Source organism: Pectinophora gossypiella, chromosome 16 (assembly GCF_024362695.1).
Source record: "Pectinophora gossypiella chromosome 16, ilPecGoss1.1, whole genome shotgun sequence".
In the NCBI taxonomy this organism is placed as follows: Eukaryota; Metazoa; Arthropoda; class Insecta; order Lepidoptera; family Gelechiidae; genus Pectinophora; species Pectinophora gossypiella.
Window position 1 is genome coordinate 2,696,655 of NC_065419.1, and position 16,104 is coordinate 2,712,758.

The following is a 16,104-nucleotide window of genomic DNA, read 5'->3' on the forward strand; positions in this document are numbered from 1 at the left end:
TAGATTAACTGGTTGCACTTAAAACCTTCTGATTACGGTCGTTTCTGTAATAGACCACAAACACCTACAAAAGTATCAATTTTATAATTATGACGACTAATGGTTCATAATATCACTTTTTACAAATAACTCGCTAGCTCAGTGACTGGTCTTTTGCTCTTTGATTGTACCTACTTATATCAATAATACAGTGTTAGTGACATCATCGTAGCGAATACTAAGGGGGATGATTCAGACCATGATTCTGAGTTGATATCAAGTGGAATTTTCCGTCGCAAAATTCTTGTTTATTTGTTTTTGTTTAAGTATTTTATATTTTGGCGATGGAAAATTCCACTTAATATTAACTCAGAATAACGAGCTGAATCATCCCCCTCAGTATTCGTTACGATGTCACTTACACCCCGTACAAGTACGTATAACGACGTACAAGTACGTATGGAAGTTAGTGATTTATTATTATTATTATAGTATTAAATACTGGGGGTAGAATTCAGACCGTGATTCTGAGTTGATATCAAGTGGAATTTCCTGTCGGAAAATTCATGAAAATTTTAGTGGCTTTCTTAATTACTTTCAATTCCATACTTTAATACTCGGAATAAAGTTCTGAATCATCCCCCAAAGTTTTCATTACGATGTCACTAAAACTACTAATAGGATTATTAATGAAAACCACACAAAAACATGTGGCTCTACCAACCACGCATTACGGGCGTGAGTTATGTATGTACGGTCACGAGCATCAATATGCATACATTTTGTTAACATGTCGCATGTTTTTTTTACAAATTGCACTGTGAGTCTCACTAAATGTCAAATATTTTAGTGCGACAGGGTCCTAAAATGGGTACATTGTATTGCTCATGACTGTACGTAGTATACGATCCCGACGACCCGATTACTCTAGCCATAGAGGCAGCCAATCAGCTCGCGACACCAAACACTTTAGGACCCCGATACCGACCCCGCCGGCGTGGTCGACGATTTCCCTCATTCAACGCTTATCGCTATCGACCCACTAGGGTCGATTAATCCTTTCAAATATTTTTCGTCTCAGACGACGCCCTGAGCCGAGGTTCGCGCCCAACTGGGCACCCTCCTGTTGTCTTAAACGTTGTACCGGGTGAGCGCCTTCAGCGCTCCCCATTTGTCCGGCCAAGTAGTTAATGCCATCTGCGGCAAATCTACAATAAGTCACGTCAAAATACAAAATAGAAACTGTACGTAGTTATGTATTTTTAGATACCAGATGAGAAGGTTTGGCGTAACTAAAATGGAGTTATGGAACATATTGAGAACACAACGATCTGTGAGATGGCTTCTGACGACACCATTCCCACCGTACTACGCGCGGATGGCCATACACACAACGTTATCTTACATAGTTATTGCAAACTTAAATGCTTTATACTACAAATACTATAAAATAAATAAGACGAAAAAAGATACTAAGTAAGAAATATTTAATTGGGGAGATACTAACTAGCCAAGTTAAAAACGCTTAAAAGCTGACAGCAGATCAAAATTCTTTATGCGTCGTACGCGCGCGCTGTCCGAATATTCTGTTTAAAAAAGGTTAACGCGCACCCAGACGCGCCCCAGGAGCCGCACGCGTCTAAGTCATCGCATTTTATAGATCTTTGTATGACTATATTATATACTATATGCAACGTCGCGCACCTATCCACACATTATCATCCCCCTAGCATTATCTCGTTTATACACAGGGTCCGCTTACCTAACCTGAAGATTTCACAGGTCCGGTTTTTTATAGTAGCGACTGCCTGTCTGACCATCCAACCCGCGAAGGGAAATCTAGCCCAATACACGTTAGGTCACAGTAATGTGATGAAATGCACGATGTTTTCCTCCACCGCTGCTGAATTTGAAAACAAATTGGACAATCATTGGTTTAGGCATGTGCTGGATTCGAACCTGTGACCTCAAAGTGAGAGACAAGCGTTCTACCAATTGGACTACCACGGTTCTTAGCTATCCGCGCTACACAGCATTTTGCCGCAAAATGCGATAACTTCGGCGCGTGCGGCTCTTGCGACTGCGCATTCACCTTTATGTGCAATTATAATCACTATCATAGAACAGAAGGTCCATTTTAGTTCTATTAATTTTAAGAATTCTGATGACGTCATCAAAAAAATCGTAGCGTAATGTCACTAGACAGGATGGCTTTCGAATTTTTGAAATTATTAAAAAAAATAAAAACCGTCATTTACTTTTTCTGTTCTGTGATCATTGATGTATAATATGTTGCTATAGTTGTATGTGCATGTGATAATATATACCTATAATTTCGTAAGCAATAAGTAAGTACTTATAATTCTAGCAGCGCTTACGATGTGTAAGAATTTCGATCTACTTTCAGCGTTAAGAGTAAGCGAATCGCGAACATTTTGGTAGCTTTTATACATTTTCATTCGTTCAACTTCGTTTTTGTTTGGCTAAGCGTTGACCATATTGGCTAGGCTAGGGAAGACCGTTAGTGATTATCAAAGATAGGTAAGTATTTATATAATAGGTATTGCTTATTTTTTTAAACTGATTCTGTATCTTCTCTGATCATGTTGTTTGCATTTGTACCCATCTTGTGGCAGTCATCATTATTAATATTTTGTATTATTAAATTGATTGTCTTTTATTAGTGTTGTTTTTTTTTTCAATATAGCCATATGTGGCATATGAGACTCCTATTTCGACACTGTTGCAAGTGCCATGATTATGGTCATCCCGTGATCATGGCACTTGCAACGGTGTCGAAATATCGGGAGTCTCATATCCCCATTTAAACGCGGCAAGAACCCGTTATTATGTGCTTTAATTATGATAATAACCACGTAAACTTAAAATAATATTTATGTTACAATAACACATTTTTCAATAACACATATTACTTTCAGGGTGGTGTTAATACACTAATCTCAGCTTCGAGACTGCCCTCAAGATCATGTCATTGTGACAGTTCTCATATAAAAATAGAGACTTGAGCATGATCTTGAGGGCATTCTCAGTTGAGATTTGTTTATTAATACCACCCTTTATAAGAACTGTCACATTGGCATAAGATATCTAGGTAATCATCTTATGTTAAATGAAGATCGTAAGTCAGACTCAATAGTCAGATAGCGTTCATTCGCAGAATTATCTTAAGTGCAGTATTTACTTACATAGTTGGATCAACAATTATATTCGGCTCACCACCTATCATGTTGGTTTTAACAGAAAGCTCGGTAGGTTTGGGTACTTAGTTCATCCTGCGATATACAATATGTACCTCTGACTACCCCAATTGGAATATAGTCGTGAGCTTATGCTGCGTTATTTTAAAATTAATACATCTAAGTCTTCCGAATATTTTCATTCAAAATTTTGCTATTCCTTTGACAAATACTTACCTACCTATTAATATGTTTAAGTATTGAAGAATCTTGTTCAGTGCGGCATGCAGGACGGAAGAGACAAGTCACAGGGACTGCAACCTGGAACCTGACAGGGCAGCAGTAACTAGTACTATTCAGAGGAGGATGACAGGAGTCCTAGTACGGTTTTGAAATAGACTTCTCTGGGCGCCATCCCCTCGCGTCAAACAGAGTACTGCGGAAGGCAAGAAGAAACCCACTGCCCTATTTTTCTCTAAAAAAGTAGCATGGAGAATGCTACACGGACAAGAGCGTGGGTCTTAAATTAAGATGATAAAAAATATTGACTTCATTTTGGGAGTAGTTTTCTCCTGAACTTATTACCCTATCATGAGTTTTTAATGTGCCAATTTTCATACGAACCGCAGTTTACCTACGTAGAAGCGAGGTGAATCATTTTCTAAGAACGCCACACCTACCGATCGATCTCTGACTACGCCGCAAGTGATGCATAGGCGTTATGTAAATCTTTATAAATGCTTGCACAATCCAATTATATCCCATTTCCACTGGATCTCATGTCATTCCTATAGAAATGGGATTACTGTTAATCCATCAATGTTATACACACATAAACTTTATATCAAGCCGATAAGGTTCTAACTACTTTACGTTAGGTAGAGAGAATGGTATAGTTAGAACACTAGTCAGCAATTACAATAGGTAGATACGAGTAAGGGTCACCGCAGACCCAACGGAAAAATAGTCATGCAAACTTGGATCAAAGAATAAAAAATTACACTACGTACAGAACCGACACTCCGCCTCGCACGAATTGGGTCGTGTACTAGCTTCAAGATAAATTATGAAATTCTGATTAATAAATATAGACAGATGTAAAACTAACGAAAAACATCTTTTTTCTAAGTAACTTATTTATGAATTTTAATCAAGAAAAACGTAATAATAAGTCCGACATTTTATCACGTTTTTCTATGACGTCACAGTGTGCTTTTTCGTACAAATTCCATAGTAATTTCGTGACGTTTAGTAAACGAGTAACTGATTTGACTAGTTGGATCTAGCTGATTTTTCACCTTACTCCCTCGCTGCGGGTTCTCTAGTCACAACCCGAACACTTCATACAAACAACCTCGTTTTACACAGACACTACACATTGACATTATCGTACACGCGCATCTGTGTGTGTGACGTCCGATGCCCATACGATTGAAGACTAAAGTAAGACCGAGGGGGTGAGGAAAACTTAGTTCTGCCGCTCTCCGCTGAGAGTTGCAGTTCTATAAGTACTATTCGTTATTAGTATTATTCCTTATTCTTTAGTCTAAGTGGCCATAAGCCATTAAGGAGTAAGGAAGCGCGCGCAGACTCTCTGTCTCGCTCGCACTAATGCTGTAACGGCACACGGTAAGAATGAGGTTTTTGTATGAAGTGTCCGGGCTGTGGTTGGGTGTTCTATTGAACGCTCGAGCAGTGTCTGTCAATAAAATCTACCCGACGTTACCGATATTACCGCCAGAAGCAAATAAATGCGATAAGAATGACTGTAAAGTAAAACATTTCTAGGAATCCTAATGGGAAAATTAACTTTATGAAAATTTAAGAAAAGTCAATTTTTCAAAGTTAATTACTAAATAACAAAACAAATCGTTTTAAAACACATAATAACGGGGTCTGACCGCGTTTAAAGCACCCGTTATTACGTGTTTTAATTATGATAATAACCGCGTAAACTTAAGACAATGTATAAATAAATCGTTTGCTTGAATTGTGTATAACAAACTGTTAGGTACTTAATAAATAAATAGATAAAGTACTCCCGTCGCCGCTGCTCTTGGTGTGCGCTGACCCTAAGTATCGCACTGTGGACATAGTTGTGTTTCTAGCTAGTCTAATACGTTACTTGTAGGCTTTCAATTAGGCCCTGTGTATTGACATAGTTCAGTTATCCACCGTTTACTGCACTCGTTCACCACATAATTTATAAATTAACACAACATTCTATAATCAAAAAAGCATTTCAAAACATAAGTTATATCGGATATTTCACAAGTGAATTCCCAAATTAAAATTTAGCGAATGTAATTTCTAATCCGTTTAACAACTATAGACGCTATGTGTGATAAGAAGCCATAATTTTTATACACTCACATAGAAAAAGCAGATTAATGAGAATTTCCTTGGAAAAAATTAAATTACGTTTGACATCGTTTGTGGAATCTGTGAAGATGTTCAATTTGTACCAGCATATGAAGAATAATAGTGAGGGGAAGGAAATGAAGGAGCCAGAGACGACTGGCCATGATAGGTTTTACCAGGAGCGTCCAAGGACAAGTTATAGGAAGAAGAAGCGCCGTGGAGCGTGCAGACGGGCGCAGTCAGCTGCCGAGCTGAATCCTGAGTCAATTGCAGCTGCCAATAAAAGGAACGCGTTCAGAATTCGGTCTGTGTCCACCGATAGAGAAGAAAGCGAAGGTAGGATGCTTTATCTGTATGCATGACTCATCTTTATTTCCATTATCGACCTACCTATTACCATAGAATAAGGAATAATACTCTATTACCTCACCCCGGACACTCCGTACACAAATGACATTCTTGTCGTGTGCCGCGCGTAAGTGCAAGCGAGCGAGACATAGTCGCGGTCTCCAACTTACCTACTCCATAGCGGCTTACAGCCATTTAAGACTAAAGCATACAATAAGGAATATTACTACGTATAGGACGGCAACCCTCCGCTTCCCACCAGCGTCTGAGCTAGGTTTGTGGCTAGGTTTACCTCACTCACCCCTCGGCCTTACTTTAATCGGCTGCGCGCGGATAATTTAAAGAAAAATATCTGTTAGTATAATTTGATATTAGACGCCGACTTTCTTTCGTCAGATTCGAAATTTAATTTGACAGTAATTGTCTGCGCGGCGCCTTTACGTGCTTAATTTTTCATGGTGTCTATTTATGTATTTACATACTTATGCTAATAATTTGCAATAAATTTTATGTGTTCTCGCAAATAAATTGATTTGATTAAACATTGTACCTAGGCTAAAGGCTTAACGTAAAAATAATATGAATGCAAAGTGCCTATTTTGTTTACATTGTGAACCTATAACACCCGTTCAGTGTTAAAAAAAATATTTATGAAAATAACTGATGATTATTAAGGCTTCTTGCATAGGTAGTAGTACCTATATAAGTAAGAAATAAAGTCTCTATTGTTACTACGACCTAATAACGTCATTGTGTAGTGTCTGTGTATATATATTTTTTTTTAGTGTCCGTATTATTCTTTATTCTTTGCTCATACATACCTAACACGCCGGATAATTGACATTATAACAACCTATACATATCTTATTATCTTATCTATCACAAAACTACTTCTTTTTCGAACTCCAGAAGGTCAATGTCGTTACGTACCGTAAAAGAAAAAATATCCTAGAATCATTTGTCTTTTTGCGAATATCCAGCTAGAACTTATGCCGTAAGTGGATATGACTAACCAATTGGATATTCGCAAAAAAAAAAAACAAAAGATTCTATGATATCTTTGCGTTGACACGATTGATATTACTGGTATAAAATAATCATTCTTTCTCTTCTTTGGCGTACGATGGTCTTTCTACTAAATGTTTACTTGCTGATCGGTTTATGTTTTCTTTCCTTGCTCACTGAAGATGGCAAACCAGAGGACACTGACGGATCATCGTGCGCTAGTAACTCAAGTATTGCTCTTTTCTTTCTATCTTTCTTACTTTGTCTTTAATCTGTTGGTCTTAAGGAATGGAATCGGAGCAGTGCCGATATTTATTTTTAGCATTCATCAAAATAAGGAATTATTACTGCTATGAGACGTATAGGTAACAACCCGCAGTGGAGCAGCGTGATTGATTGAGGGGACGCCTGTGCCACAGATCATATAATACTAACGTACCTGTACCCAGTAAGACGCATTAGGCTGTTTATGTAGAACGCATGCGTACGAAAGCTCTTATTCCTTCAACAAACTTCAAAATTGTTTTTTTAAGTACTTTTATTTTCGATTATTGATCTTTTTAATTTGTTAACTTTTGTTTCTACTTTTTTTTATTATCTTAGCGTTGTGTGCGTCTATAATTGGCAGGCATACCGGAACTTTTTGTATGTGTATTTTATTTTGTGTGTTTGTGTATGTACTGCTGTTGATGCACCATAATAAATAAATAAACGAACATTAAATAAATATATAATACAATACGTATGTATATTGCGAACTTCCAGAAGAGAACTCAGAGCGAGCACCGCTGGTGGCGCAGAAGATAGACTCCCTGGCCAAACTGCTGTTCAACAAGTCTATCATCGGCACAGGATCTGGCAAGTCGTCACCTTCGGAGCCTCCCACCTCACCCAAGTAAGCACTTCTTCTATCGTGTGGGTTGTGAGGCGAACCAACCTCATCAACCCTGGTGTCAGGATTCGAAATTCGAATCCCGATGGGTACAAATCTCAAAAATTACTTTGGTTAATACATTACAGGCTGATCACCTGATTGTCCGAAAGTATAGATGATCCGTGGTTCGGAAGGCACGTTAAGCCGTTGGCTGTTACTACTTACTGATGTAAGTACGTAGTCGTTACATGAGTCATGTCAGGGGCCTTTGGCGGCTCAATCGAACCTTGTGTTAGGGCTACTATTGAGCCGAATACCAACTTATATCAGTTAGAAGTAACCGGGACCAACGGTTTAACGTGCCTTACGAAACACGGATCACCTTACTTTCTGGCAATGAGGTGTGCGGCCTATAATGTCCTAACCAAACTAGGGATCACAAAGTGAATTTTGTGTTATAATATGGGACATGCCGGGTTCAAATCCCGGTGGGGGCATAAACACATAATATTATATGCAGACTGCGTGTATTTCTGTTTTTTTATTCATACGTTTTGAGCATTGTGAATAGTCATGTGCAGTTTCCGGTAATGTTACCAAAGTGAGAATGTTCCCGTTGTAAAAACTCTTTAATAGTAAGGACACTGGCCGCTTTTCCTTTTTTAAATTGTTCTTTCTTGTACTCTGGTCTTGTCTGCCTAAGGGTTAGGCAATAAAGTTCTTTTTACATAAGTTTAGCGTCTTTTTACTGCCGGGAACGAGTTTTGTCTGGCCAAGTAGTTAATGCCATCTGCGGCTAATCTACAATAAGTCACGTCAAAAAAAAAAAACTGCCGGGAACGTTCCTAAAGTGGGAACTTTCCGGGGAACGGCACATTATTGATTGTGAACCTTTTTGATTCATTTTGGTTTTGTTTTGTGTATATTATTTTTAGAATCGAACGGTCAATGGAGAGTTCAGCGGCGTTAGCACTCTGTACAGAATATTTGTCACAAACGTCCAGGTAAGGATGTAGATAAGTATATTGTTTCAAGTGTACTTGCCCAGACCCTGATGCCGCCCCGCCGGCGTGGTCGACGATTTCCCTCATTCAGTGCTTACCGCTATCCTCAAATGTTTTTCTTCTCAGACGACACCCTGAGCCGAGGTCCGCGCGCACTGGGCACCCTCAGGCCTGTAGTCTTAAACGTTGTACCGGGTGAGAGCCTTCAGCGCTCCACATTTGTCCGGCCTAGTAGTTAATGCCATCTGCGCCAAATCTATAATAAAAGAAAAAAAATCTTACGCTAATTTATAACTTTCCAGGTACGATATGCTGTCACAACTGGGCCCAATCGGCTCTCGGCCGAATAAACACTGGTTTGCGATACATGACAACTCTATTAAAACCGACAGATTGCTTACTCTGGTAAGAAATTATTTACTACGAGTTTTCCAAATCAACATACATACATAAGCTGACTGTATCTCAATTGAGATAACCGGAAGTTTCTACATCCATCCCAAGATGAACTAAGTACCCACGCCTCACCAAGCTTTCTGTTAGACCTATTATTTATGGCAAATCAAAATATACTTTGCACTAAACAACAAAAACATACAGACATAACACATGCCTCACAGCTTGTCTCTCATTTTGAGGTCGCAGGTTCGACTCCAGCACAGGCCTAAACCAATGATTGTCGAATTTATTTACGAATATAATGGCCCCGATTCCTGCAGACACCGCCTAATTTTATTTTAAGTTATATCCGTCATTTTCATATCCGTCGAAAAGGAAAGGGACGGATGTTTCACAGCTCTTAATTTTAGGAAGAATGAGTCAATGAATGAATAGCCCGGACGAATCAAAAAGGTATGTCGCTGGTATGCAATCCGTTTGACGTGCTGTCTACTTACCTGTGTCTGGTTATTGACTGATGTAAAATTTTTAGACGGTTGTTTTAGATTTGTCCTTAAAATTGACATGTGTTCCATAAATTTTATGCTTGTCGATTACCCGTCCTTTTCCTTTTCGGCGGATAAGAAAATGACAGATATAACTTAAAATAAAATTAGATGGTATTTACAGGAATTAGCACCAATGTTGGGATCATTAAATGTAGAAAAAGGAAAACATCAGTAGGACACCCATCTTCCTGAAAAAGGAAAAATCATAAAAAAGCTCTCAACAATACGAATACAAAATAATTACTTTATTTGTTATCAAACAATTTACAGTACTTGCTTACTTAATAAAGGTGATTACGCTCTTTCATAAAAGCTCTTCTACAATAGGCTAAGTTTCCAACTAGTCAAATTAGTTACTTTTTATTAAGTAATCGTCAAAACACGAAATTACTCTAGAATTTGTATGAAAAATCACACTATGACGTCATAGAATACCTTGTAAAATGTACGACTTAGTATTAAGTACGTTTGTCTTGATTAAAATTCATAAATAAGTTAAATAGAAAAAAAGAAAATGTGTTTCGTTACTTTTAGACCTGTCTTTATTTAGTATAATCAGAATTTTATAATGTACTTATCTTGAGCCTAGTACACGACCCAATTCCTCCACAGATGCCTCTAACAAGCAAGTGTCCAATCGAGCAGAGCGAACGGTCCAGAGGTCTGATCATGAAGTTATTCAGAGCCCTGCACCACCCGTACATCTACCCAGTGTTAGACCTGGAGCTGTGCAACGGACACGCCTTAGCTGTGCTGCCTTTTAACATCCGAGGGAGCTTGAAAGACCTCATTTATAAGGTAGACGATTCCTTACAAAATCTTAACCGAATGTACTTAATCTCTTTGGTAGAAGTCCTATGACTTAGGGTCCTCGCCCACGACGACTTTTTGTAGCGATGCAGTCGAGCGTTCGTATCGATCATGGGTCATCACCCCAGGGCGACAGGTTGGGCCATGGGTGGCCACTGCAATTTTATCTAATTCTCTACGGAGATAGGCTGTCTGCGACCTGGTGACTCCCCCTGACATAAAATCTAGATCCGTTCCTGGCATCGATACAGTCGGAACTCGCTGCGGTCACTAGTTTTGTGCCCTCGCCCGCATAACGACAATCAGTCAGACGACAACGCGCAAGTTCCCCTCCATTCTTCCCCCAATGTCGTCCGACACGGTCGCGCGTTTGCATCGATACAGTCGCTATGGTATAGCGCGTTAGTACAGCTTCTGTACTGCGTTGCAAATGCGCCGAAATGGGTTATTATCGTGGTAGCTATGAAAATTGTGTACTGAGTGATTTGTCTGTTAATACGTAGTAGGTAACTATGAATAAGTATTGGTGATTATTTTACCGACTAGAGCGCAGCTCTTAATTAGTTAGAGAGGGAGAGAGATAGAGAGATTAACTATACGAGTAAGTAACCGTGCCTATAGTCCGACAAGGATGTTTTAGCGCGTGGCTGAAACCGGAACTAATAACACCGCATCCTATGAAAACGCTATTTTTGACTGTTGTAACGTTAATGGCGAATAAAACAAATGCTTCGTAGCTCTAAGACTTCAAAACGTCGGTTTTCCAGAGCACTTGGAACGACGAGTATGGGCGTAAATACGGGTCGGGAGGGACAGGGCTGCCGGCGTGGCAAGTGGCGCGGTTCGGCAGGCAAATGCTGGAGGGCCTGCTCTTCCTCAAGGAGAAGGGCTTCCCTCCCTTCCGCCACCTCCACTCAGGCAATGTGGTGGTGCAGAACGGAGTAGCAAGGTGAGTCCCTTGCTGGGCGCCAATATTAACAACAATGATGTTTCATGTAAGGAAAGCAAACCCAATCTCGTGGGATACCGATCTCGCGAGATCGCATTCAAGATGGACTGGATTGGGCGAATCTTCTTGAGTTATAAGTACTTTTTGTTTTGATTATGCTAATTTCCAATTAGTCATATTGACGAATAAAGGTTTTTGTTTTCATTCAAAAAATATTTGGTTTTAATTACATAACATATAATATTAATATAATATATTTCCAATCTCTCCATTCCGTTACCTTAATCCAAGCATCGCATCGTGGACCAAAACGTGGTCCCTTGTTGGGTGCCAATATAACATACAATTTAGTGTTGTGTGTTTTAATGTTGTTATTTGCATTTTCCAAAACCACCGAGCCGTGGTAGCCCAGTTGGGTGTGGAACTAAAGTGTGTTATTTTGAGAAATAATTCAGCAATTTCAGTTTATGCATGTAATTCCAATCTTACATATGTCAGGGTTTTTTACGCACTCATGCGCGTAGGGGCGTTTTATAGAACGCCCGGCGGCTCTCATATCATTCAAAGCCGTTCCAAAATCACGCGCGGCACTGCGGGATTCGGTGTGCCATACCTTGCGTCTCGCCCCGCACCTACGCGCGGGGGTGCATGAACCGCGTGGATGCATTTTCTGTGTGTTAGACCGTGCGTGTTTTCTATACAAACGGAGATACTTACAAGCAACGGAAGAACACGCATCCACGCGCTACGCTGCATCATGCAGTGTGAGAATCGCCTTAGAGTGCAAGTAATATTCGTTATTTATCTTTTTCTCAGAATATGCGGCTTAGAGAACACGCTGATCGGAGCGATGCCCAGGTGTCCGATAGCCCTAGCGGCACCCCTGGACAACGTGGAGGCCCTGTCCCTCGGCCACGTGCTGTACGAGATGTGCTCAGCATCAGAGCTTGATCTTGCTCTGTTGTCTGACCTTCTACCCAACTACCCGCATGTACGTACTTTGTATTACTTTCTATATTGGGCTTCTTCTTCTATCGTGTTTTTTTTGACGTGACTTTTTGTAGATTTGTCTTAGATAGCATTAATTACTTGGCCGAACAAAAGGAGAGCGCTGAAGGCTCTCACCCGGTACAACGTTTAAGACAACAGCCTAAGGGTGCCCAATTGGGTGCGAACCTCGGCGCAGGACGTCGTCTGAGACGAAAAATATTTGAAAGAATTAATCGACTCTATTGGGTCGACAACGATAAGCGCCGATTGACGGAAATCGTCGACCACGCCAGCGGAGTCGGTATCGGCGTGCTGAAGTGTTTGGTATCACGATCTGATTGGCCGCCTTTATGGCTAGAGTTATCGGGTCGTCGGGATCGTATATTATGTCCTTCGACTTCTATCGTGTGCGTAGTGAGGTGGATTACCAACCTCATCAACCCTGGTGTCAGGGTTACTATTGAGCCGCAAAAGGCCCCTGACATGACTCAAGCAACGACTACGTATTTACATCAGTAGTAACCGGCACCAACGGCTTATCGTGCCTTCCGAAGCACGGATCGCCTTACTTTCGAACAATGAGGTGATCAGCCTGTAATGTCCTAACTAGGGATCATAAACTGATTTTTGTGATATGTCCCCGCCGGGATTCGAACCCGGGACTTCAGTATGGTGAGCCCAACTCTCAACCACTGGACCACGGAGGCCGTTATCCGTAATGGTGATACGACAAGTGATCAGTCTAACAATGCCTCCCACACATCTTAAATAAGATCACGCTTATTTCCCATAGGGGTAGGCAGGGACCACGGAATTCCACTTACTACGACCCTGACACGCCGTCTTCGCTACTTCCCCCTTGTCTTACGGTCACGAGCATTATTATATACACTTTGGTACCATGCCACATTAACTTTTTTGACAAATTGAACTGTAAGTCTCACTAAATGTCAAATATGTTAGTGCGACAGAGTCCTAAAGTGGGTACATTATATCGCTCATGATTGTACAATGTTTTCCTACCAGGTAGTGGAGATCATCGAGCTGATCTTCGGTCCTCGCACTCCGTCGCTTCACGAGCTGCTGCTCTGCGAACTCTTCAGGAAGATCGACCTACGCGAGATGAAGGGCTCCTGTTTACCGGTAACCAACTTCCTTTCATGTGAGTGAGGTACATAACCGACCTCACCAATCCTGGTGTCAGGGTTGTAACTAGCCACCAGACGCACCTGAGATGGCCCATCACATCATGTCACGACTATAAAACAACCGATTTATAATGTTTTAAACCAAATGATTCCGTTTTAAACCCCAAATAAATCGTTTTAAACCGTTGAATCTCGCCTAGAATAAAAGAACTGTGTTTTAAACTTCATTATGGGCAATTTTGGTCACTTGACGTCATAAGCCACGGTCACCTAATAAGACACGACCAATTCATTAAAAACATCATAGAAGGAAAGCTAGAAGGAAAGAGAGGAAGGGGAAGACCAAGAAGAGCTTACATGGAACAGATTAAAGAAAAGGTTGTCGTGTCTTATAGGGAAGTCAAGGAATTGGCCTTTGATAGACTGGAATGGAAAATGCTGCACCGACAAGAGCGTGGCTCTTAAATTGATGATGTGATGACGTCATGTTCCGTATTATTAGTTTATACGTACTATATATGGTTGTACTATACTGTACAGTCATGAGCAATATAATGTACCCACTTTAGGACTCTGTCGCGCTAACCTATTGTACAATTAGTGAGACTTACAGTTTAATTTGTCAAAAAAGTTAATGTGACATGGTACCAAAGTGTATACATATTAATGCTCGTGACCGTACTAGAATAGATAAATTCAAATTCAAAAATATCTTTATTCAGTAGGTAACATAGTTACACTTTGAATCGTCAATTTTTACATAACGAACGTCTCATCCGCCTAAAACTACTGCAGCTTCTCACAACCTGTATAGCCGGGGAAAAGAAGCTGCAAGAAAAACCTCGGCACAGGGCCCTAGACGTTCTTTAAAAAAAAATAAACATAAAACCCTACTTAGTTCTAAATAATAAAATTGAAGTTGAGCAAGTATATTAAATACCTATTTCACATGACTACACTTTTAACCGTCTCGAATAAGGAGCGAGTATAATTGAATTTGAACCGAACAGATAGTGAGATGTAACCACTAGGCAATGGAGGCTATTATAAGTCAAATTTATAAATAATATTTATTTTCACCAAAGAAATGCTTGGTCCTTGATTTACGCATTTATAATTTTAGTCATAATTCATTGCATATAACAATCACACAATTACGTGTTACCTACTTATAAGTGGATGAACTAAATAACAAATTGAAAAATATTAATTACACTATAAACAAAACAGCTACAGAACAAAAATATGAAACAAATATAAAATTAAATAAAATTAAAACAAATAGACAAACTCTAAATAAAATAAATTATGTACAATTAACACTTAACTAAACCTTAATCAAAACCTAACCTTAACCCAAATTATAAATGTTTTGTGTTGCAGAACTTCAGCCAGCGGCTGTCCCGCTCGTGCCTGTCCCTGCTGGGCGAGGTGGCGCGGCGCCAGCCCGCCGGCCGCGCGCTCACGCCGCCGCGACGCTCGCCCGCCACGCCGCCCGCGCGCAGGTACGCTGCACCAGCTGAAGTCCAACTTTTTATTAGCTGCAGTAAAATGACGTTTTGTGGGTTGCCGCTTTTTGAAGAAAAATAAATACGGATGTAACTAAGTGAGTGAGTGAATCATTCAATGGACGATAACTTTGGTTTTACTTTTGAAATAAATGAATGATTAAAATGGAATTAAATCAAATTAAATAATTTATTTCGAACTACTATGGTCCATAATGATGTTAGTATGACTTAATCTATGTAAATTAAGTATTATGAGTTAGTTGTGGAACGATTAGATCTTTAGTGAACTGATTCACATCCCTATTGAGATTAGGCTGTGAACACTTTGTGTGAACATTATTTTACGGAATAACATTTTGAAACGTCAGTTTACTGCAGCTGATTAAAAGTTCGATTTTAGCTGCGTGCCAATGACACTAGTTGCATCATCATCAACAGCCTACGCTCGTCCACTGCTGGACAAAAGGCTGAACTGTCTATGAACTGATATTTGGCACTCAAATTACTAAATTGTATAACAATATTTTAAATGTTCTTCTTATTTTTGAAAAAAAAAAACCGTGTGAGGCCCAGGTTTTTCTTGCAATTTCTTTTCCTTGGCTGTACAGGTTGTGAGAAGCTGCAGTAGTTTTAGGCGGATGAGACGTTCGTTATGTAAAAAATGACGACTCAAAGTGTAACTATGTTACCTACTGAATAAAGATGTTTTGAATTTGAATATAATAATTATTTATTTGCTTTTCAGAAGGCATTTCCCTTTGGACCAAGATTTTACGGAAGAATGGCAATGGTAATTGATATCTGCAATAAATTGTATACTTTCTTTATTATCTAGTATTTTCTTTAAACCAACCTATCCAAATACTAAATACTTATTTGATTATGAATGAAAAAAAAAAAACATTTCATCCAACGCGGCTAACATGCGCCACGTGATAAAATTATCGATCGATTCAATAAATTTTGCCGAAATCGACAAGT

General features: G+C 39.6%; 1 protein-coding gene across 1 annotated transcript; it reads left to right on the top strand.

Moving 5' to 3' along the window:
* The first annotated feature begins 5,566 nt into the window (after window positions 1-5,566).
* LOC126373694 (slowpoke-binding protein) lies at window positions 5,567-15,917 on the top strand. The gene is made up of 10 exons (XM_050019926.1): window positions 5,567-5,873; window positions 7,656-7,785; window positions 8,700-8,768; window positions 9,071-9,173; window positions 10,328-10,513; window positions 11,293-11,474; window positions 12,291-12,465; window positions 13,491-13,607; window positions 14,996-15,117; window positions 15,869-15,917. Exons 1-10 carry the CDS (start codon window positions 5,567-5,569, stop codon window positions 15,915-15,917), a joined length of 1,440 nt encoding a protein of 479 aa, XP_049875883.1.
* The last annotated feature ends 187 nt before the right edge of the window (window positions 15,918-16,104 follow it).

Bases quoted from the DNA above. Each gene is read 5' to 3' on its own strand.
- LOC126373694 (XM_050019926.1), top strand. From the start codon at position 5,567: ATGAGAATTTCCTTGGAAAAAATTAAATTACGTTTGACATCGTTTGTG. The intron at 7,786-8,699 runs GTAAGCACTTCT...TATTATTTTTAG, and splicing joins GAGCCTCCCACCTCACCCAA to AATCGAACGGTCAATGGAGA. The intron at 9,174-10,327 runs GTAAGAAATTAT...ATTCCTCCACAG, and splicing joins CCGACAGATTGCTTACTCTG to ATGCCTCTAACAAGCAAGTG.